The following is a 24,805-nucleotide window of genomic DNA, read 5'->3' on the forward strand; positions in this document are numbered from 1 at the left end:
TTATAGGGGTATTAATTAGCTGAATTTCAAACGCATTTTGCTTGCCATTTAAAAAAATCAGAAATTATATAATGGAGAACAATTTTGATTCAGCTTCTCTACTTCTTTATTCGTTTGTATTATTGTCGTTGCTTAGGCCACTGCATGCGTCATCCATCGTACTTATGATGGTGGGAAAAATCAAAATCTGGTTTATGCTTGGTACGGTTTAAGTATCGGTTAACATTTAGAGCGTGACTTTCACCGCAAGAGTGACGCGCGTCTAAGACAAAGACAGTTTAGTTCTGACTCCTAAGAGCATCTCCAAAAAGAATTCTATTTTGAAGTTTTCAAAATTCTTTTGAAGTTTAAAGGTGTTTTTCTCCAAAATCAAAACTTCAAACTCAACTTCAAAACTATTTATATTTTATAATATGGTCTTTATATTTGTCACAACTAATTTGAATTATAAAACTTTTGTAAATAACTAGCACATATATAAACATATTACAACAATATTAATTAATAAAATATTCTATTAAATAAAAAAATTTAAATAAAAATAACTTAATTAATATTAAACTTTAAACAAAATATCATATTATTTCATAAAATGATTTTCGTAATGCATAGATGATCTATTAGTGCATTTCGAAGTAAAAATAGCTCTCCTCATTTTTACTTTGTAGGTTAAGAGCTAAAAGTTGTTGAAATCTGGTAATATTGATACTTGTAAATACATTAGATCGGAACAAAAAAGTAAAAGAAAAACATAAAATATTGCTAAAAGATTAATTTCTTTTTGATAATATTAATACTCGTGAATATATTCAATATGAAAAATAAAAAATTGTACGAAAAAGACATCAAAAACAACAACAACAACGATCATCAGTTACACAAAAAAAATTGGACAATATTTGAAAATTTGAAGGTTCCGGATCAAACTTACCTGACTATTAGTGTTGTTATTAGTGTTGTTGTAATATTTAAATTTGTGTAATAGTTATGTCTTCATGTAATTTTTAAAAATCTTTTTGTTAAGTTTTTTTGTATATTATTGTTGTCTAAATCTAGGTTAAAAGGTTTTAAATCTTATTTTAAAGTTTTATTTAATTTTATGTGTAAAATTTAAAATCTGTAAACAAAATTTAAAATATTTATGAGATATAATTTTTTAAGGATTAAAACAATAAACGAGAAAATATTTATGAATCATAAAGGTGATGTGTGATTATATGGACCAAAATGCAAATAAAAATATGAAACTTCAAATTTAAAATTTTGAGTAGTGAAACTTCAAATATAGAGTTTCAATCCTCAAAACTTCAAATAAAAAAACTTAATATTTGAAGTTATAGAGTGTCTTTTGGAGATGCTGTAAGGTAGACCACCGAGTGCTACTCTCACTTAGAGTGTGATTGGTAAACTCATAGTAAATGGGAGTAAATTAATCAGAGTAACTGAGAGGGAAATGATGGAGTAAATGAGAGAAAAATGATAGAATAACAAATAATAAAAAGATCAAGAAAAAGTTAAACAAGCATACATCTTCAAAAGCCGTTAGGGAATAAAGTAAACCACATACCCTTAGTTAAACAGTATTGATCTACTTGTTACATGGGTATGCTTATAGAATTTTGATCAATGGGTTATAATTTTTAAATAAATTTTCCAAACCCTGCTATATTGGATAGTGATCATTTTCTAAAGAAATATTGTAGATTTTGGATTTTGATTTAAAAATTAGGATAACAAGAGTTTATGTAGATAGATTAGTACGATTTTAGAATTTTGATAAATAGGCTATAATTTTTAAATAAATTTTCCAACACCTGCTATTTGGGAAAGTTATCATTTTGTAGAGAAATATTGTAGATTTGAGATTCTGATTTAAAAATTAGGATAACAAGAGTTTTTGTTGATAGATGGGTATGCTTATAGAATTTTTGATCAATAGGCTATAATTTTAAAATAAATTTTCCAAAACCTGCTATTTTTGGAAAGTTATCATTTTGTTGATAAATATTGTAGATTTGAGATAGTGATTTAAAAATTAGGATAACAAAAGTTTTTGTTGATAGATAAGTATGCATTTAGAATTTTTGATCAATATGTTATATTTTTTAAATAAATTTTTAAAACCTAAAAAAAAAAATTAAAAAACTGCTATTTTTGGAAAGTTATCATTTTGTAGATAAATATTGTAGATTTGAGATTTGTGATTTATAAATTAGGATGACAAGAGTTTTTGTTGATAGATGGGTTTGCTTTTAGAATTTTGATCTATATGTTATATCTTGTATATAAATTTTCCAAAACCTGCTATTTTTAGAAAGTTATCATTTTGTAGAGAAATATTGTAGATCTGAGATTGTGATTTAAAAATTACGATAACAAGAGTTTTTCTTTATAGATGGTTATGCTTTTGAAATTTTTGATCAATAGGTTATAATTTTTAAATAAATTTTCCAAAACCTGCTATTTTTGGAAAATTATCATTTTGTTAATAAATATTATAGATTTGGGATAGTGATTTAAAAATTTGGATAACAAGAGTTTTTTTTTTATAAATGGGTATGCTTTTTAGAATAAATTTTTTAAAACTGTTATGCTTTTTGAATTTTTGATCAATGGGCTATATTTTTAAAATAAATTTTTTTAAAACTGCTATATTTTGAAAGTTATCATTTTGTAGAGAAATATTTTAAATTTGGGAATGTGATTTAGAAATTAGGATAACAATAGTTTTTGTTGATAGATGGGTATGCTTTCAAAAAATTTGATTATTAGGTTATAATTTTTAAATAGATTTTCCAAAACTTGTTATTTTTGTAAATTTATCTTTTTATAGAGAAACATTGTAGACTTGGGATTGTGATTTACAAATTAAGATAACAAGAGTTTTTGTTGATAGGATGGGTATGCTTTTAGAATTTTGATAAATTGGTTTTTAAATATATTTTCCAAAACCTGCTATTTTTAGGAAGTTATTATTTTGTTGAGAAATATTGTAGATTTGGGATTTTGATTTTGAAATTAGAATAACTTTAGTTTTTGTTGATTGATAGGTATGCTTTTAGAATTTTGATCAATGGGTTATAACTTTTAAATAAATTTTCCAAAACCTGCTATATTGGATAGTGTTCATTTTGTAAAAAAATATTGTAGATTTTGGATTTTTATTTAAAAATTAGGATAACAAGAGTTTATGTAGATTTATTAGTACGCTTTTAAATTTTTTTGATAAATAGGCTATAATTTTTAAATAAAATTTCCAACACCTGCTATTTTTGGAAAGTTATCATTTTGTAAAGAAATATTGAAGATTTGAGATTGTGATTTAGAAACAAGGATAACAATAGTTTATGTTGATAGATGAGTATGCTTTTCAAATTTTGACCAATAGACTATATTTTAAAAATGGTTATATTTCGAAAGTTATCATTTTGTAGATAAATATTCTACCTTTGAGATTGTGATTTAGAAATTAGGATAAGAAGAGTTTTTGTTGATAGATGGGTATGCTTTTAGAATTTTTGATCAATTGGTTATAATTTTTAAACAAATTTTTCAAAACCTGCTAATTTTAGAAAGTTTTCATTATGTAGGAAAATATCGTAGATTTGGGATTGTGATTTAGAAATTAGGATAACAAGAGTTTTTGTTGATAGATAGAGATGCTTGTTGAATTTTTGATCAATAAGTTATATTTTGAAAATAATTTTTTAAAAACTGCTATATTTGGAAAGTTATTATTTTGTAGATAAATATTGTAGATATAGGATTGTGATTTAGAAATTAGGATAACAAGAGTTTTTGTTGATAGATGGGTATGCTTTTAGAATTTGATCAATAGGTTATAATTTTTATATAAATTTTCCAAAACCTGCTATTTTTAGAAAGTTATCATTTTGTTGAGAAATATTGTAGATCTGAGATTTTGATTTAAAAATTAGGATAACAAGAGTTTTTGTTGATAGACGGGTATGCTTTTAGAATTTTGATCAATAGGCTATAATTTTAAAATAAATTTTCCAAAATCTGCTATTTTTGTAAAGTTATCATTTTGTTGATAAATATTGTAGATTTGGGATAGTGATTTAGAAATTAGGATAACAAGAGTTTTTGTTGATATATGAATATGCATTTAGAATTTTTGATCAATAGGTTATATTTTAAAAATAAATTTTTTAAAAAACTGCTATATTTGAAAAGTTATCATTTTGTAGATAAATATTGTAGATTTTGGATTGTGATTTAGAAATTATAATAACAAGAGTTTTTATTGATAGATGGGTATGCTTTTAGAATTTTGATCAATATGTTATATCTTGTATATAAATTTTCCAAACCCTGCTATATTTAGAAAGTTATCATTTTTGTTGAGAAATATTGTAGATCTGAGATTGTGATTTAAAAATTAGGATAACAAGAGTTTTTGTTGATAGATGGATATACTTTTAGAATTTTTGATCAATAGACTATAATTTTAAAATAAATTTCTCAAAACCTGTTATTTTTGGAAATTTATCATTTTGTTGATAAATATTGTAGATTTGTGATAGTGATTTAGAAATAAGAATAACTTGAGTTTTTGTTGATAGATGAGTATGTTTTTAGAATTTTTGATCAATATGTTATATTTTTAAAATAAATTTTGAAAAACTGCTATATTTGGAAAGTTATCATTTTGTAGATAAATATTGTAGATTTGAGATTGTGATTTAGAAATTATGATAACAAAAGTTTTTGTTGATAGATGGGTATGCTTTTAGAATTTTGATCAATGAGTTATTTCTTGTAGATATATTATCTAAAACCAGCTATTTTAGGAAAGTTATCATTTTGTAGAGAAATATTGTAGATCTGAGATTGTGATTTAAAAATTACGATAACAAGAGTTTTTCTTTATAGATGGTTATGCTTTTGAAATTTTTGATCAATAGGTTATAATTTTTAAATAAATTTTCCAAAACCTGCTATTTTTGGAAAATTATCATTTTGTTAATAAATATTATAGATTTGGGATAGTGATTTAAAAATTTGGATAACAAGAGTTTTTTTTTTATAAATGGGTATGCTTTTTAGAATAAATTTTTTAAAACTGTTATGCTTTTTGGATTTTTGATCAATGGGCTATATTTTTAAAATAATTTTTTTTAAAACTGCTATATTTTGAAAATTATCATTTTGTAGAGAAATATTTTAAATTTGGGAATGTGATTTAGAAATTAGGATAACAATAGTTTTTGTTGATAGATGGGTATGCTTTCAAAAAAATTGATTATTAGGTTATAATTTTAAATAGATTTTCCAAAACTTGTTATTTTTGTAAATTTATCTTTTTATAGAGAAACATTGTAGACTTGGGATTGTGATTTACAAATTAAGATAACAAGAGTTTTTGTTGATAGGATGGGTATGCTTTTAGAATTTTGATAAATTGGTTTTTAAATATATTTTCCAAAACTTGCTATTTTTAGGAAGTTATTATTTTGTTGAGAAATATTGTAGATTTGGGATTTTGATTTTGAAATTAGAATAACTTTAGTTTTTGTTGATTGATAGGTATGCTTTTAGAATTTTGATCAATGGGTTATAACTTTTAAATAAATTTTCCAAAACCTGCTATATTGGATAGTGTTCATTTTGTAAAAAAATATTGTAGATTTTGGATTTTTATTTAAAAATTAGGATAACAAGAGTTTATGTAGATTTATTAGTACGCTTTTAAATTTTTTTGATAAATAGGCTATAATTTTTAAATAAAATTTCCAACACCTGCTATTTTTGGAAAGTTATCATTTTGTAAAGAAATATTGAAGATTTGAGATTGTGATTTAGAAACAAGGATAACAATAGTTTATGTTGATAGATGAGTATGCTTTTCAAATTTTGACCAATAGACTATATTTTAAAAATGGTTATATTTCGAAAGTTATCATTTTGTAGATAAATATTCTACCTTTGAGATTGTGATTTAGAAATTAGGATAAGAAGAGTTTTTGTTGATAGATGGGTATGCTTTTAGAATTTTTGATCAATTGGTTATAATTTTTAAACAAATTTTTCAAAACCTGCTAATTTTAGAAAGTTTTCATTATGTAGGAAAATACCGTAGATTTGGGATTGTGATTTAGAAATTAGGATAACAAGAGTTTTTGTTGATAGATAGAGATGCTTGTTGAATTTTTGATCAATAAGTTATATTTTGAAAATAATTTTTTAAAAACTGCTATATTTGGAAAGTTATTATTTTGTAGATAAATATTGTAGATATAGGATTGTGATTTAGAAATTAGGATAACAAGAGTTTTTGTTGATAGATGGGTATGCTTTTAGAATTTGATCAATAGGTTATAATTTTTATATAAATTTTCCAAAACCTGCTATTTTTAGAAAGTTATCATTTTGTTGAGAAATATTGTAGATCTGAGATTTTGATTTAAAAATTAGGATAACAAGAGTTTTTGTTGATAGACGGGTATGCTTTTAGAATTTTGATCAATAGGCTATAATTTTAAAATAAATTTTCCAAAATCTGCTATTTTTGTAAAGTTATCATTTTGTTGATAAATATTGTAGATTTGGGATAGTGATTTAGAAATTAGGATAACAAGAGTTTTTGTTGATATATGAATATGCATTTAGAATTTTTGATCAATAGGTTATATTTTAAAAATAAATTTTTTAAAAAACTGCTATATTTGAAAAGTTATCATTTTGTAGATAAATATTGTAGATTTTGGATTGTGATTTAGAAATTATAATAACAAGAGTTTTTATTGATAGATGGGTATGCTTTTAGAATTTTGATCAATATGTTATATCTTGTATATAAATTTTCCAAACCCTGCTATATTTAGAAAGTTATCATTTTTGTTGAGAAATATTGTAGATCTGAGATTGTGATTTAAAAATTAGGATAACAAGAGTTTTTGTTGATAGATGGATATACTTTTAGAATTTTTGATCAATAGACTATAATTTTAAAATAAATTTCTCAAAACCTGTTATTTTTGGAAATTTATCATTTTGTTGATAAATATTGTAGATTTGTGATAGTGATTTAGAAATAAGAATAACTTGAGTTTTTGTTGATAGATGAGTATGTTTTTAGAATTTTTGATCAATATGTTATATTTTTAAAATAAATTTTGAAAAACTGCTATATTTGGAAAGTTATCATTTTGTAGATAAATATTGTAGATTTGAGATTGTGATTTAGAAATTATGATAACAAAAGTTTTTGTTGATAGATGGGTATGCTTTTAGAATTTTGATCAATGAGTTATTTCTTGTAGATATATTATCTAAAACCAGCTATTTTAGGAAAGTTATCATTTTGTAGAGAAATATTGTAGATCTGAGATTGTGATTTAAAAATTACGATAACAAGAGTTTTTCTTTATAGATGGTTATGCTTTTGAAATTTTTGATCAATAGGTTATAATTTTTAAATAAATTTTCCAAAACCTGCTATTTTTGGAAAATTATCATTTTGTTAATAAATATTATAGATTTGGGATAGTGATTTAAAAATTTGGATAACAAGAGTTTTTTTTTTATAAATGGGTATGCTTTTTAGAATAAATTTTTTAAAACTGTTATGCTTTTTGAATTTTTGATCAATGGGCTATATTTTTAAAATAATTTTTTTTAAAACTGCTATATTTTGAAAATTATCATTTTGTAGAGAAATATTTTAAATTTGGGAATGTGATTTAGAAATTAGGATAACAATAGTTTTTGTTGATAGATGGGTATGCTTTCAAAAAAATTGATTATTAGGTTATAATTTTTAAATAGATTTTCCAAAACTTGTTATTTTTGTAAATTTATCTTTTTATAGAGAAACATTGTAGACTTGGGATTGTGATTTACAAATTAAGATAACAAGAGTTTTTGTTGATAGGATGGGTATGCTTTTAGAATTTTGATAAATTGGTTTTTAAATATATTTTCCAAAACCTGCTATTTTTAGGAAGTTATTATTTTGTTGAGAAATATTGTAGATTTGGGATTTTGATTTTGAAATTAGAATAACTTTAGTTTTTGTTGATTGATAGGTATGCTTTTAGAATTTTGATCAATGGGTTATAACTTTTAAATAAATTTTCCAAAACCTGCTATATTGGATAGTGTTCATTTTGTAAAGAAATATTGTAGATTTTGGATTTTTATTTAAAAATTAGGATAACAAGAGTTTATGTAGATTTATTAGTACGCTTTTAAATTTTTTTGATAAATAGGCTATAATTTTTAAATAAAATTTCCAACACCTGCTATTTTTGGAAAGTTATCATTTTGTAAAGAAATATTGAAGATTTGAGATTGTGATTTAGAAACAAGGATAACAATAGTTTATGTTGATAGATGAGTATGCTTTTCAAATTTTGACCAATAGACTATATTTTAAAAATGGTTATATTTCGAAAGTTATCATTTTGTAGATAAATATTCTACCTTTGAGATTGTGATTTAGAAATTAGGATAAGAAGAGTTTTTGTTGATAGATGGGTATGCTTTTAGAATTTTTGATCAATTGGTTATAATTTTTAAACAAATTTTTCAAAACCTGCTAATTTTAGAAAGTTTTCATTATGTAGGAAAATATCGTAGATTTGGGATTGTGATTTAGAAATTAGGATAACAAGAGTTTTTGTTGATAGATAGAGATGCTTGTTGAATTTTTGATCAATAAGTTATATTTTGAAAATAATTTTTTAAAAACTGCTATATTTGGAAAGTTATTATTTTGTAGATAAATATTGTAGATATAGGATTGTGATTTAGAAATTAGGATAACAAGAGTTTTTGTTGATAGATGGGTATGCTTTTAGAATTTGATCAATAGGTTATAATTTTTATATAAATTTTCCAAAACCTGCTATTTTTAGAAAGTTATCATTTTGTTGAGAAATATTGTAGATCTGAGATTTTGATTTAAAAATTAGGATAACAAGAGTTTTTGTTGATAGACGGGTATGCTTTTAGAATTTTGATCAATAGGCTATAATTTTAAAATAAATTTTCCAAAATCTGCTATTTTTGTAAAGTTATCATTTTGTTGATAAATATTGTAGATTTGGGATAGTGATTTAGAAATTAGGATAACAAGAGTTTTTGTTGATATATGAATATGCATTTAGAATTTTTGATCAATAGGTTATATTTTAAAAATAAATTTTTTAAAAAACTGCTATATTTGAAAAGTTATCATTTTGTAGATAAATATTGTAGATTTTGGATTGTGATTATAAATTAGAATAACAAGAGTTTTTGTTTATAGATGAGTATGCTTTTAGAATTTTGATCAATATGTTATATCTTGTATATAAATTTTCCAAAACCTGCTATTTTTAGAGAGTTATCATTTTGTTAAGAAATATTGTATATCTGGGATTGTGATTTAAAAATTCGGATAACAAGAGTTTTTCTTGATAGGTGAGTATGCTTTTTAGAATTTTTGATCAATAGACTATAATTTTAAAATAAATTTTCCAAAACCTGTTATTTTTGGAAATTTATCATTTTATTGATAAATATTGTAGATTTGTGATAGTGATTTAGAAATTAGGATAACAAGAGTTTTTGTTGATAGATGAGTATGCTTTTAGAATTTTTGATCAATATGTTATATTTTTAAAATAAATTTTGAAAAACTGCTATATTTGGAAAGTTATCATTTTGTAGATAAATATTGTAGATTTGAGATTGTGATTTAGATATTATGATAACAAGAGTTTTTGTTGATAGATGAGTATGTTTTTAGAATTTTAATCAATATGTTATATCTTGTATATAAATTTTCCAAAACCTGCTATTTTTAGAAAGTTATCATTTTGTTGAGAAATATTGTAGATATGAGATTGTGATTTAAAAATTAGGATAAGAGTTTTTCTTGATAGATGAGTATGCTTTTGGAATTTTTTGATCAATAGTTTCTAATTTTTAAATAAATTTTTCAAAACCTGCTATTTTTGGAAAGTTATCATTTTTTTGATAAATTTTGTAGATTTGAGATAGTGATTTATAAATTAGGATAACAAGAGTTTTTATTGATAAATGGTATGCTTTTAGAATTTTTGATCAATGTGTTATATTTTTAAAATAATTTTTAAAAACTGCTATGTTTTGGAAAGTTATCATTTTGTAGAAAAATATTATAGATTTGAGATTGTGATTTAGAAATTAGGAAAACAAGAGTTTTTTTTTTGCTAGATGGTTATGCTTTCAAAAATTTTGATTAATAGGTTATAAGTTTTAAATAGATTTTCCAAAACTTGTTATTTTTGGAAATTTATCTTTTTGAGGAGAAACATTGTAGATTTGGGATTGTGATTTAGAAATTAGGATAACAAGAGTTTTTGTTGATAGTTGGGTATGCTTTTAGAATTTTGATCAATAGTTTATAATTTTTAAATAAATGTTTCAAAACCTGCAATTTTTAGAAAGTTATCATTTTGTTGAGAAATATTGTAGGTTTGAGATTTTGATTTAGAATTTAGAATAACAAGAGTTTTTGTTGATAGATGGGTATGCTTTTAGAATTTTGATCAATGGGTTATAATTTTTAAATAAATTTTCCAAAACCTGCTATTTTTAAATAGTTTTCATTTTGTAGGATAATATTGTAGATTTGGCATTGTGATTTAGAAATTAGGATAACAAGAGTTTTTGTTGATAGATAGGGATGAATTTAGAATTTTTGATCAATAGATTATATTTTTAAAATAATTTTTTTAAAATTTTTATATTTGGAAAGTTATCATTTTGTAGATAAATATTGTAGATTTAAGATTGTGATTTAGAAATTAGGATAACGAGAGTTTTTGTTGATAGATGAGTATGCTTTTAGAATTTTGATCAATAGGTTATAATTTTTATATAAAATTTTCAAAACCTGCTATTTTTAGAAAGTTATCATTTTTGTTGAGAAATATTGTATATCTGGGATTGTGATTTAAAAATTAGGATAACAAGAGTTTTTGCTGATAGATGAGTATGCTTTTTAGAATTTTTGATCAATAGACTATAATTTTAAAATAAATTTTCCAAAACCTGTTATTTTTGGAAATTTATCATTTTATTTATAAATATTGTAGATTTGTGATAGTGATTTAGAAATTAGGATAACAAGAGTTTTTGTTGATAGATGAGTATGCTTTTAGAATTTTTTGATCAATATGTTATATTTTTAAAATAAATTTTTAAAAACTGGTATATTTGGAAAGTTATCATTTTGTAGATAAATATTGTAGATTTTGGATTGTGATTATAAATTAGAATAACAAGAGTTTTTGTTTATAGATGAGTATGCTTTTAGAATTTTGATCAATATGTTATATCTTGTATATAAATTTTCCAAAACCTGCTATTTTTAGAGAGTTATCATTTTGTTAAGAAATATTGTATATCTGGGATTGTGATTTAAAAATTCGGATAACAAGAGTTTTTCTTGATAGGTGAGTATGCTTTTTAGAATTTTTGATCAATAGACTATAATTTTAAAATAAATTTTCCAAAACCTGTTATTTTTGGAAATTTATCATTTTATTGATAAATATTGTAGATTTGTGATAGTGATTTAGAAATTAGGAAAACAAGAGTTTTTGTTGATAGATGAGTATGCTTTTAGAATTTTTGATCAATATGTTATATTTTTAAAATAAATTTTGAAAAACTGCTATATTTGGAAAGTTATCATTTTGTAGATAAATATTGTAGATTTGAGATTGTGATTTAGATATTATGATAACAAGAGTTTTTGTTGATAGATGAGTATGTTTTTAGAATTTTAATCAATATGTTATATCTTGTATATAAATTTTCCAAAACCTGCTATTTTTAGAAAGTTATCATTTTGTAGAGAAATATTGTAAATCTGGGATTGTGATTTAAAAATTAGGATAACAAGAGTTTTTCTTGATAGGTGGTTATGCTTTTGAAATTTTTGATCAATAAGTTATAATTTTAAATAAATTTTCCAAAACCTGCTATTTTTGGAAAGTTATCATTTTGTTGATAAATATTGGAAATTTGATATAGTGATTTAGAAATTAGGATATCAAGAGTTTTTGTTGATAGATGAGTATGCTTTTAGAATTTTTGATCAATAAATTATATTTTTAAAATAAAATTTAAAAAACTGCTATATTTGGGAAGAAATTATTTTGTAGATAAATATCGTAGATTTGGGATTGTGATATAAAAATTAAGATAACAATAGTTTGTGTTAGCAGGTGAGGAAATGTCAAAAAGGACGACAAAATGAAGATTCACATGCTTTGGTCTCTTTGATTTTAAATGAGGAGAACATAAATTGAATTGTGGTGCCATCTTTGGGGCTTTAGGTTTTTCGAGATTTTACTTAGCGTTCCTCATCACGTGCCTTTGTCCGTGATTCTTGAAGTATTAAGTACACTACAGTTTGGTCTGTCCACTTACTATTAATTATATAGAACTAATAAATCGAAGTGTTTTCTCCAAATATAAATGTGAGTACCATTATTTATTATAGTCCCGTTTCTAATTTTGCTTAACCTATGTTAGTACAAAGCCTATCTTGGGGTATGTTCCAAGTTGGAAATTATCAAATTTAAATAGTAATACTTTGAAATACTTCATTCACTCATCACTTTAAAAATTTGTCTATGTTAACCAAATAAAAATATCAAAAAGAAAAAAACTGAACTTACATGTTATCATCAGTACACTTCATTCTTTCTAAATTCATCTCTACATCAAGAACAATACACACTTTCGAATTTCTTAAAAAAAGAATTTTTTAAAAATTATTACACTAATTATCTCTAATTGTAAACACGTGAAACTGGATTTTCAGGTGAATGATTCAATTAATGCTTATCTAAACAAATGATAGAGCCAGCTTACACCTACTAGCTAATGACAATAACTAAAAAAATCAAATCCAAATTAATTAGTGACAGTATCAAATAAAATATATAGCTACAAATATAATACATTAACAATAATTGTTAATAGTAATATGGACACCCACAGGGGATAAGCTAAGTTGTTGCTTGTGGGTGCAAGTTCACCCATAATTATTTTAAAATTTTCATGTTACACATAGACATTATAACTAAATTAGCTTTGTTGGTAAGGAATGCACCCAATTATCAAGGACGGAAGTTCGATGCACCCACAATCACAGTTTTCTACATATATATATAGAGATATATATACACATATTTATCATTTTTATGCACCCATTAATAATTTATCCTGGAATCTCCCCTGAACACCCTTGCCATCAATATATAAGTAGATACAATTCAATGTGCAAAACAAAATGATATTTTCTCTGTTTCATATTAAGTGTCGTTTTAATTTTTAAATTTTGTTTCATTATATATGTCATTTTACATTTTCAAAGTAAATATTAATTTTTTTATCAGTTTTTACCTTTACTCTTAGTTCATTAAATAATAAAATCAAACAAAATTATGTATTAAATATGGATAAAATAGTACATTTAATCTTTTTTTTTAATTTGTGTGAAAAACCTTAAGCAAAATTTATAAATGAAACGGAAACCGTATATATACATATAATTTGGTTTGTTCCAAATATTTTTTTATATGTTTTCCTTTAATAAACAAACATCAAATTGGTTTCTCGACGTCTGGGAGATCACAAAAAGAAACATCGAAATTAGAGGAGAGTGATAAAAAGGCTTGCAAATTGATATTTGTATAAAACCGACAAGAAGAAACAAGAGTGTCAGAAATATTGATATGTAGGTAAATACATGTGTGCGTATTTAATTTTTTTTTTTTTTTGATCAAACTAACATAATTACATAGTTATATATGCATATGCAATTGTCTGTCTATAGATATATCTATCACGGAATGCCGATAAATAAAATAAAATCAAAATGTTCCACATCGATGGTTAATTTCAGCTTCAGTTCTCGCAACATTTTTATACATGATTACATCCTCAGTTTCTCACTAATGTCAGATTCTGGTCTAGAATATCCGAGTGTCCATGGCTTTATATGTATTTTTTTTTTATCAAAAGATGGTTTTATATGTATAATGGTTGGTTTTGCCTTGTGTGTACACTAGTATGTAACGTTATTGGAAGGCTAGAAATTACGCTTTTGCCCCTTTGTCTCCCCCAAATGGTCCCTCGATTTTAAAATCTCACTACGCCCAAATTCATCAGCTTTATTTCAAATCTTCAAAAACACATTTCTCTTTCTCTCTCTCTCTCTCTCTGTCTCAAGGCTTCTTGATTTTTGAGTGTCTTCAAATAAAGCTGTCGGTTTCGAAAGGGTGCATGCGTTACACTACAACTCTCTCTCACTCTGATCTTGGGTCTTGTTCTGGTTTTATTTCGTTGTTCCTATCTTCAACTCACTACCAGCCAACGAAGACAATCTCTCTATCTTTTTTCATATTTAATATAACTCTTTGACTATTTCTACATATTCTCTCTAAGTCACCTCTTGAATTTCTCATCTCCTTTAAGGTAAGTTTTCAATCCTTCTTTGTGTCGTCGAAACCTTGCTTACAAAGTGAAAACGAACACATAACACGATAAAGTTCTCCAAATTTCTTGTAGCTTTGATAATTCTCTGTCATTTACTTTATAAAAGTTTAAAACCATCTTGAAAGACATTGAAGATTCTGATAAGTTTTTTTTTGTTTTTTCTTATTTTGGGCAAAGTTTCAAGTTTAATTACCGTATCTAAGTAAATTCCTACGGAAAAAAATTCCTAGAAATTCCCCGACAGGAGTCATGGCTTTTGGTAGTTGTTGTAATAAATGACATCTGCTTTTTCTTTAATTTATGCTTCAGATTTTCTCAAGAACTTGATAACGCTTCGAGCTTCCACCAACTTTGGTTTCCGTCTTAGTTAAATCCTCTGCAGAGAATCAAAAATGCCAAGACCAAGGTAAAGATTCTGACTACATTTGATCTCCATCTCTGTATGATCTGATATATAAATGGAAAGTGACTGTTCTGGTGTTTCCTTCTTTAGAGTTTCCGAGGTGTCTCAGAGGCAACAAGCTCCGAGGTTGAGGACTTCGTCATCTACTTCTGCCTCCAATCATCCCAACCGTCTGATCATAACTGACCGGAGTTCTAAGCTTGGTGTCGATAGTAGATTTCCTAAAAACGGTGGGGCTCGCAGTGATCCGCTTGGTCAGAAGAAACTTGGGGGGAGAATCTCGGATCTAGAATCGCAGTTAGGACAGGCACAAGAGGAACTGAGATTGCTCAAAGAGCAGTTGGCAAGTGCTGAAGCTGTCAAGAAACAAGCTCAAGATGAGCTTCTTCGTGACAATAACAAATCCAAGAAACCAAACCCTCTGGCTCGTGTGAAAGGATCTGCATCTGAGGCTGGTACAGTTGATAGAGACGAAATCCCTGGTGATGTGCAGAAAGAGACTGATGTGTTTGAGGTACCTGTTGAGAAGATTGAGCTAGTAGAAGAAGAAGCTGACAAATCGGGTGCAAAGGAAGATGAGATCAAGATGCTGAAAGCTAAACTTTATGATATGGAGAAAGAACATGAATCACTAGGGAAAGAAAACGAGAGCTTGAAGAATCAGTTAAGCGATTCGGCTTCAGAGATGTCTAACGTGAAAGCTAATGAAGAGGAGATGGCTTCAAAGGTGAGTCGGATTGGAGAAGAGTTGGAAGAAAGCAGAGCAAAGACAGCTCACCTTAAGGAGAGGCTAGAGTCCACGGAAGAAGCAAAAGCAGCGTTAGAGAGTGAGATGAAGAAGCTGAGGGTTCAAACAGAGCAGTGGAGGAAAGCGGCAGATGCTGCAGCTGCAGTGCTTTCCGGAGAGTTTGAGATGAATGGTCGGGATCGATATGGGTCAGGAGAGAAGTGTTTTGCAAATGGGTTGTTTGATCCTAGTGCAGTGGTTGGGTTTGTGGAACCGTCGGGAATGGGTGATGATTCTGAGGATGGGTTGGGAAGTGGGAAGAGGAAGAGCTCTGGGATGAAGATGTTTGGTGAGTTGTGGAAGAAGAAAGGGCAAAGGTGAGAGATGCAAGACACCTTTTGTGGTCTTTATTAGGATGCATTTTGCTGTATTTGTTTGTAAGTTGATCTAATATCATCTTTGCTCTTGTCAGCAAAAACAATTTCATAAACAAATTTCTGGAAATATGCATCTTAATATCAACTTGAGAGATCTCTTACATGAACAGTTTAATGATGGCTCCAACTCTAAAACAGTGATATAAGATCTGTGAAAGTGAGAAACCTGTTGAGAACAAAAGAAAAACTAAAATGATTCAATCCTCGTCTTCATCACTGCCATAGTTCTGGAATAAAGATGCTAATCCAGTGTTAGCCACACCCTCGCTCTTCTCATTCTCTGGCTTTGCAAGAGCTGGAGTAGTCGAAGAACTTGGCTGAGATTGCTTCTTGATGACTGTTATGTGAACGGATTTGAAAGGTTGCTTGCTGGTAGCTCGCTTCTTGGGCTCCTTGGGTATTTCTGATCAAAATGGAGAAATTTGTTAAGTATATTCAACCGAAAATTTTGGATATCAAAGTCAATAAACTTGTAAAGAAAGATTGAAAACTTACCTGCAGAAGAACTAGTCAAAATATCTGTGGGGTTGCTTGGACCTTCTTCTGATGCCTTTCTCTTCTGTATCAAAATTAACAGAATTAAAAAGTTAGTCCTGATTCTTAAAAGGACACACATGGTGATAGGAAGATACATGTCTGAAAACGCTTAAAGAACTAATGTTTCGAAGAAGGAAACCTTTGAAGAATCTGAAGATGATCCTTTCTTCTCCTTATGAAGGCTGGGAGAATCATCACTATCATCATCATCCTCATCATCTTCGTCATCTGCAATTCTCCTAACAACTTCTTTCTGCTTCTGCGTTTAGATAAGACATCAAATATGAAAAAATTAGCAAAACTACTGTAATGTGAGGAACCAACATTTACGAAAGAATGATATGAACACTTACACCAAATATCGACTTTATTACTGCTTCATCTTCTTCTTCTATACGTTTGACCTGTCAAAAGACATAAAACCATTAACAGCTAAGCCAGAGGTATAACGTGTCATAACAATTTTCAAGAACGACAGAAGAGAGATGGATTCTCAAAAACGATGAAAAGTAGAATTTTCAGTTCATATATGACTTAAAAATAACAAGTCGTTCGTGAAGACAGTCTCAAATCATTACATATATGAACAAGCAAACAAAGTAACAGGAACCTATACCTTCTCAGCGCCTGTTCTTTGCAAGGCCTCCAGCATTGCATCTACGCTCACAGTAGCGTGTCTAGACTGCAAAGAACAAAACAAAAGGAAATCAGTACAAAAACACACACTTATTCCCAGAGCATGTAGCTGAAACATAAAATATACACATGTATCAGATTTGAAACACTGACATCAACAGAGAGACAAGGCATCAGTCTCTTAATACCTTCATAGATTTCATTTCATCAAGAGCGGCTATAATGTCCATTTCTCTCTTAGAATCCAAAGTCCTGTTCTCCAAAGACTTCATAGCGTCCCCCATCTCCTCGGCATCTCTTTTCTGTTGTTCCTTATCAAGCACCTGTACAGAAGAAAACATAGTACATTAGAAAACTACAAACTTGTAGATCAAAAAGATACATGTCTGAAGTCCTTACCTCGTCTTCAGCACGCCAGGGTTCATAATTACGACTTGCCCCGGATTCAACAATATAATCAGAGTTCTGTGGATCAGTCTTCATAGTCAGCTCTGCAGAGCACTTGGTGCACTTAAAGTAGAACCTAAAGATTTGAATCCCCAGATATGTCTGCACATTGAAAACCAAAAAAAGCCATCAAAACAATACATTATGGTGAAGGTAACTCCTTGCTCAGTAATTTCTAGAGTTCAAGAGCCATCCAAGTGATTGTACCAACTTATCACCAGTCTATACAACAACCCAATTTCTCAAAACCCTAAAACCCCAAATCTGAAATCGTTTCAATTCACGCGAATTGAGGACAACAATCCCGAATTTGAATCAAACAAAAAAAATCAATTTACCTCGCCGATGACGTCTTCTTTACGGGAATTGAATTTGGTTCCCTTGTAGATATAGTTTCCGCAGGTACTGCATCGGACACTCATGGGAAGCATCATACGAACTTTGATCTGCTGGTTCTTCGGTCGCCGGAGCCGTGGAAGCTTCGACGGATCGAAGTCCGGCGGATAATACTTGTTAAGGACCTTCCGCTCTCCCATCTCGTCTTCTCCCTCCGCAACCTTCTACTTCTTCTTCTTCTAATCAAATTCACAGATTCTCGCTATGTTTCTAGCTTTCGTTATTTTCTCGGCTTCTCCTTATATATAACAATAACCGCCCGATAATAAGATCATATGGGCTCGACTCGGGTTAAGTTCATTAATGGGCTACAATGACCGGGTTAGGCCCAATTACCGGTTCATAGATAGATCATCCAGAGCTTGTTATAACTTAACATCACAAAATGCAGTACATATTTATCGATGCATATTTGATGTGTCACTCGGATTTGGTAATTTACAAAACTGTGTTTTTTAAATTTGTTCTTAGCCAAACAATTCTCTCGTCAAACTAGCATTTTTTGAAGTATTTTCTATTGTGTAATTCGGATTTAGACACCATGTTCTTATTTTTCTTTTAGTTTTTATTTCTAATAATTGTTTTCTTAGATAAGCTTCTGCGTAAACTGCAAGATGGAGTGGCATACTAACCTGAGCTGTGCTGAATTCAGGAAGACCAAAGCCTATACGAAGTCCGGTACGGCCGTTTTGGATGCTCCAGCTCGGGAGCTTGGTCCGAAGAAGTGCAGGAAGTGTCTCTGCACCGTTGAGCGTGCCAAAGGTTGCAATCTTTAGATGCCAAAAGTGTGGAAAAAAATGAAAAATACATGACCATCATTTTTGATTAAGGAACAATATTTTTTTACTGTTTAAAAACCTAATTGTATAATATAAATGTGAAAATTTCTTTAAATGCAAATTTCTCTTATAAAGTTATACTCAATTTAAATATCTAAAAACAAATTATGATTAAAATGTTTCTTTGATTTTTTAGTTCTGAAAAGTCTATGCTTAATTCAAGTTCGACTAGAGGAGTTTATTATTTTTTTAATCATAATTTGTTTTTGGAAACGCAAGATATGTTTAGGTGATCGCATCTCAAAACGCAAGTTAAGCAGTTCAAAATAACATCATCTGGCAACAAAGAAAAACATGCAGATGGCCGATAACTATCTTCTTGCGGTAGCTTCTCGGAGTTGGAGGCGGCTGGAAATGACATGGTGTCTTAGTTTATCATCGATATGAAAAAAATAGAACCTATTGTTTTTAGATATGTTTAGTGTATATGGCTCTAAAATATGGCTCCAAAATGTACTAGAGACTTAATTTACTCTCTTATTCTTCAATTTATTGATATTGTCAGAGATCAAATGAATTTTAAAACTAAAGGTTATTTTCTTTATTAATTACAAAATTACATAAGAAAATATTATCATTTAGTGTATATGGCTCTATTTATTGAAATTATGTTGTATAAAAAAATTTGTTTTGTGTGTGTTACTGCCATATGATTGTGAAAATATATAATAACGAAATAGATTTTTGAAAAAATTGATATACAAAAAAAGATGAAATCAACAAAAAAAAATGTCTTCCCATTATTAACAAAAACTCTTCAAATCGTTTTCATATGTTTTAACATATTCCCGTTAAAAATTATACTCTTTTGTTTCTAAATTATTTTTCAAAAATTTGCTTAAACTCTATCCTTTGCATGCTCTTCCCATTATCAACAACCCAAAGTGCACAAGCACTATTTCACAATCATGTTTGCACAAAAAATGATAACAATTAGCAACCTTAGAAAATTACATATGTTAATGTTTGGATAAAGGTCTACAAAAACGGAAGTATAAGCAAATGCCACAAGATATAGCAAGAAGAGAATATTATAAAATTAACAACTTTAAACATAAAACCAAGAACCATGACTTAGCTTTCTTGTTCAAATTCCATGGTTTAAAGATTTTCAAATTCAATTCAAAATCTAATTTTCTTTGTTATTGTAATTTTACCAATTCTCTTGTTATTGAGACATATATTTTCATTAGTTTTAGTCGTAAGTATCCGCATTGGAACAAAGATCATGGAAAATTTGAAATACAAATCAAGTTAAACAACATCAAAATGTGAAAACAATCATTTAAAAAAAAGCTATTTTAATACCAAATAAATCTATTTTATATAAGAAGTTTTGAAACTTTTTCATGTATATATTATTTTTAGAAAGATAAGTTTGGAAATACTAAATAACAATAATGTAATCAATTGTATTCCCCTTGCCTTTACATGAACATTACATCACCAATATATACTAATTGCAGGGAAACTTTCGTAACAAATATAAGAGATATCCAAGAATATGGATGGGTTTGTTGGCATATACTATCAAATCAAGGAGAATTCATACAAATATTTGGTAAAAAATCATAAAAATATTTGGTAAATCTACTTAACTTAAACTATTTACAATTTATGATAACTTCATCTTAGTAAAAATATAATTTAGAGGTGTTAAGAGAGTTAAATTTATGTAGAGTTGGTTGATTTTAAGAGACAAAAAAGTGTTAAATTTGTAAAGAATTTTAAAGAGTTTTTCATATTTAAAAATATATGAAAAATACTCTACTATAATAATTTTAGAAAACAAGAGGATATATGTTATATTTTTAAAGTTCAGTTTTATGGTTAAATAGTTTAAAATTCAAGTTCCAACAACACTAAATTTTCATAGAATCATAAAATCAATTAAAACTAAACTTTTTGAATAATGATGCATTTTGTATATCATTAAACCAATAACATGAGATTTTGTCACTTTTTAAGTTTTTTCTACATAAATTATCTGATTAGTGGGTATCTGTTGTTTCTCCATTACAACCACATAAACTACGAAATACAACTTAATACATGGAGATCGTTGACAAAAAAGAAGAAGCTAAAACACGTTATTAATTCCAAGATACAACATAATTTTCCAACAAGTTTTCAACACTAAAATATGAAAAGAAAGAGAAATACGAAGTTGGAAAGATCCAAGTATCATTGTAACTAAAATACAAGAATATGGAAATTACAAAAGAAAACATGTGATTTTATACAATTTACCAAACCATAATAAAGTGTTGCGATCGATTTTGAAGGAGTTAACTCTCCCCTTCAAACTTAGTTTCCTCCATGGGCTGATGAGCTACATCATAAGTTGCATGAAGACCAACAAAGACGTAGTACAAAAGCATCACCATGGTACATATAATGAATCTCAAGAACGCTACATAACCGAGTGATCCTATAAGGAAAAGATTCATGGCTATAGAAAACGATGGCAGCCACGGAACAAGAGGGACTCCCCATACCTTAGGAACACGGTACTTCGGTATCAATGCCAAACCCAAAGTCCCTATAAACCATACGACTCCAGTCACCGCGTAACCGATCCAGCCTCTAACCCCTGCGTTCCACAACGCTGATACACCAACCGAAGAAGCAACGATCAGAAACAAGAAACCAAGAAACTTCAACAAACCACTCTCAGGAGTTACGTCCTTCACGTAGTAACGTCTCACGAGCAACGCTACCGCCACGAGCATGAAAATGAAGAGCGTAGCAAAGGAGAAAACGCTGGAGAGAACATCTAAGCTGGTGAAAAAGGAGATAACCGCGCTGAGTATGGTCACGAGAAGAGTAGCGTTAATAGGAGTTCCTGTTTTCGGATGAACCAAAGCAAACCACGGAGGAATCATATGAGACCGAGCAATCTGAGTCGTATACCGAGCTTGTCCTAAAGAACCAACAAGAAGACTTGTAGTCATACCCTTCAAAGCACATATACCAACCAAATACTTAGCCCATTTCATCCCAATCTGAGAAAAAGCAACCGAATACGCCGCGTTGGGATCAATCTCACTGTACTTCACCATCATAGTCAACGCCAAAGCCATCAAACAGTAAACCACAGTGATCATAGACATCGACCCAACCAAACCAATCGGTATATCCCTAGCCGGTTTCTCCGTCTCCTCAGCCATGTTGGCAACCATATCAAACCCGGTGTACGACCAGTACACCACAGCAGCCGACTGAACAACGCCTTTCGCTCCGTAAGGGAAAAACGGAACCAAGTTTGAGGTTTTAGAATGAGTAAACCCAACAACAACTATAAACACAATAACACAAACCGTTACAACGGAAGTAATCAAATTAAGCCACGAAGTCCTCTTAGTCCCGCTCATTGCTATACCGTTAGCAACTAAAAGAACCGCCACAGCGACCGGATCCAGAAGATCAAATCCATTAGCAAAGGAATCGACTCTAATCCGAAAATAATCTGAATCGTTCTTAACCAAGCTCGCTAGATAACTAGACCACGACCTCCCTAAACCAGCAGCACCAACGATAGCCTCGAGGAGAATATTCCCAGCAGCTATAAACGCTATGAAGTCTCCTAACTCAACCCTTAGGTAAGAGAAGGAGCCTCCAGCTACAGGAATCTCGACTCCAAACTCGGCGTAGCATAGCACCGATAACAAGGCCGAGAGGCCTGAGATGGCGTAGGATAGCACAACGGCTGGGCCCGCTCCTACGCGGGCCTCCTGGCCCGTTATCACGAACACGCCGGACCCGACCACCGAGCCGAAGCTGAGCCAGAGGAGGTCCCACCACGTGAGGCAGCGGCGCATGGGGTTCTCGCTCTCGCGGCGGGCGGCGTCGATCTCGTAGGCGTCGGAGGAGCGCGCGAGGAGACGGTCGGCGAGGCGGGGACACGTGGCGGAGAGAGCTGATTTGTAGGAGGAGAGGCTCTGGAAAGAGAACTCCGGGAAGAAGTCTTGCTTCCTCCATCTCCAGTAGCTCCTCCGGGGGTTTCGGTCGTCGGAGATCGAGTCCTGCTGCGGCTGAGCTTCCATTGGCTGACTTGTTTGGAAGCAAGGTCGTGTTGACGAGTAACTAGAGAGTACAAGATTGATAAATATAAAATGTTTAGTGCCTTTATTTTGATTATAGAAGAGTTTTGGACTGGTTCTGTAAATAACGATATAATTATTTAAATTATAGTTATAAACTCGTGCGGGATTCACCGACAGTAGAAGTCTAGTTAGTCTTATTTAATTATTACTCCTTGTGTTTTTTAATATAAATCGTTTTGCACAATAAATTAAAAAATCATTAATTTTTTATATTTTCTAAACAAAAACATCGTTAATTATTTACCTAACCACAAATCAACCAATAATAAAATAGAATGTATATTATCATTGGTCATATAATATTAAGTGTTAATAAATTTTACATATAAAATCGAAAACGTCATATAATTTTAAACATAAATTTTTTTCTAAAACGATTTATATTAAAAAACGGAAGGAGTATATTATAATTAAACTCGTGCGGCATTCACTCTTATTAGAGAAACTCGTAACCAAATTATAGGGTCGTTATGATATATAAAAGTACAAGGGATCAATCGATAAGAAATGAAACTTAAGGGATCATTGTGTAATAAATACTACGCGGACTATATGTCTGTGTGATAAACGTTCAGACCTGTTCGATGCTCGCGCAAGGCAGCAGAGAGATTACCCACCCGACCCGGAATGGTTCGGCCCAGGAACGTCTAATAGTTTACGAAAATGCCGTAGCCGAAGTCGTTTCTTTAGTTATGAGTTTTTTTTGTTGTTTTGGAAATGCACATCAGGTGATCGACGAAATGTCTGAAATGAAAATAGACTCTCTTGAACGAGTATTGAAACCCGGGTATGTATGTGCGTTATGCGTTAGCCATATATACATGTTTATCTTCAAGATATAAGATATCTTTGAATAAACACAATGACATCAAAGTTACAATGATCAATCCTACACTGCTTAAATGCTGTAAACCCTTTAGAAATTGTGTATTCATTTCTACTAAGGAAACTTCTGCATTTAACTCTTTGAGACCCTTTCAAAGCTTTATGCATTTGTCTTTTTGAATTGTTTTGTTCAACTCAATTTTGGGATTATGATGAAAAAACTGTAATGGCTGAATATAAAACAAAGTACTGCCCAGCTCTTAGCTGCTGGTGGTTCTCTGTTTTGGATATGATGTATGCCTTACTCATTTGAATCTCTTTTCTGCATTTTTTTTTTTTTTTTTTGTATTTTACGGAACTCATTGACACATTCGTGGTTTAAGCTTGCCATGTTTAAAAAGATTTAGAGTTTCGTGATCAAATGTCAATTGCGTTTTGATGCATATATGTCTTTTAATCTATATTTTCGAGTTTCTTGCTATATGAATTAGGCAAAGTTCGAGATCAGGTAAATTTTAAGCTTTCATATACTAAATTGTTTTTGTTCATGGTGGCTTGAATTCATAGCTCCTCTTACAGAACGTTACTAATGTAATAGGTTGGAAATTTCTTAGTCTTGATAAAAATTGTGATATAAGTGGAGTTGCAGTTAAGAAAATGCAAGTAGTCAATGATAAAGTTGTGTGATATTTGCTATAAATTATCTGTGATTCAGATAAGTGGAAGAATAAGTCTTCAGATTTGCCACAAGCTCTCTTTCAAAAATGAAATTTTATTCTTAGTAGTAATGGTTCTCTTGATGTATACATCTAATTTAGAAATCTTCAAACCCTTGTTAATTGATCATTATCCACACTTGAGCCACATATTGATTGCTATCATCAGATACCCTTTTCATTAGAATTATTTTTCTAGACTTCAGATTCAATGGCAAACACTGAACT

General features: G+C 29.2%; 3 protein-coding genes across 3 annotated transcripts; 1 reads left to right on the top strand and 2 right to left on the bottom strand.

Annotated features, from left to right (window-relative positions):
* Positions 1 to 14,078: 14,078 nt before the first annotated feature.
* On the top strand, positions 14,079 to 16,142 carry LOC106415906 (interactor of constitutive active ROPs 1). Its single transcript, XM_013856717.3, has 3 exons — positions 14,079 to 14,487; positions 14,818 to 14,914; positions 15,002 to 16,142. The coding sequence occupies exons 2-3, from the start codon at positions 14,901 to 14,903 to the stop codon at positions 16,017 to 16,019; spliced, it is 1,032 nt and encodes a 343-aa protein (XP_013712171.1). The 5' UTR covers positions 14,079 to 14,487; positions 14,818 to 14,900; the 3' UTR covers positions 16,020 to 16,142.
* LOC106415907 (splicing factor YJU2) lies at positions 16,133 to 18,313 on the bottom strand. Its single transcript, XM_048765192.1, has 8 exons — positions 18,034 to 18,313; positions 17,648 to 17,797; positions 17,437 to 17,571; positions 17,229 to 17,294; positions 16,966 to 17,016; positions 16,752 to 16,871; positions 16,571 to 16,634; positions 16,133 to 16,478 (listed from the first exon to the last, which is right to left on the bottom strand). Exons 1-8 carry the CDS (start codon positions 18,229 to 18,231, stop codon positions 16,273 to 16,275), a joined length of 990 nt encoding a protein of 329 aa, XP_048621149.1. The 5' UTR covers positions 18,232 to 18,313; the 3' UTR covers positions 16,133 to 16,272.
* Positions 18,314 to 21,007: 2,694 nt separating this feature from the next.
* Positions 21,008 to 23,049, bottom strand: LOC106416292 (cationic amino acid transporter 8, vacuolar). Its single transcript, XM_013857150.3, has one exon. It carries the CDS (start codon positions 22,974 to 22,976, stop codon positions 21,219 to 21,221), a length of 1,758 nt encoding a protein of 585 aa, XP_013712604.1. The 5' UTR covers positions 22,977 to 23,049; the 3' UTR covers positions 21,008 to 21,218.
* Between the last annotated feature and the right edge of the window lie 1,756 nt (positions 23,050 to 24,805).

The sequence above is a fragment of the Brassica napus genome, chromosome C8 (assembly GCF_020379485.1).
Source record: "Brassica napus cultivar Da-Ae chromosome C8, Da-Ae, whole genome shotgun sequence".
NCBI lineage: Eukaryota > Viridiplantae > Streptophyta > Magnoliopsida > Brassicales > Brassicaceae > Brassica > Brassica napus.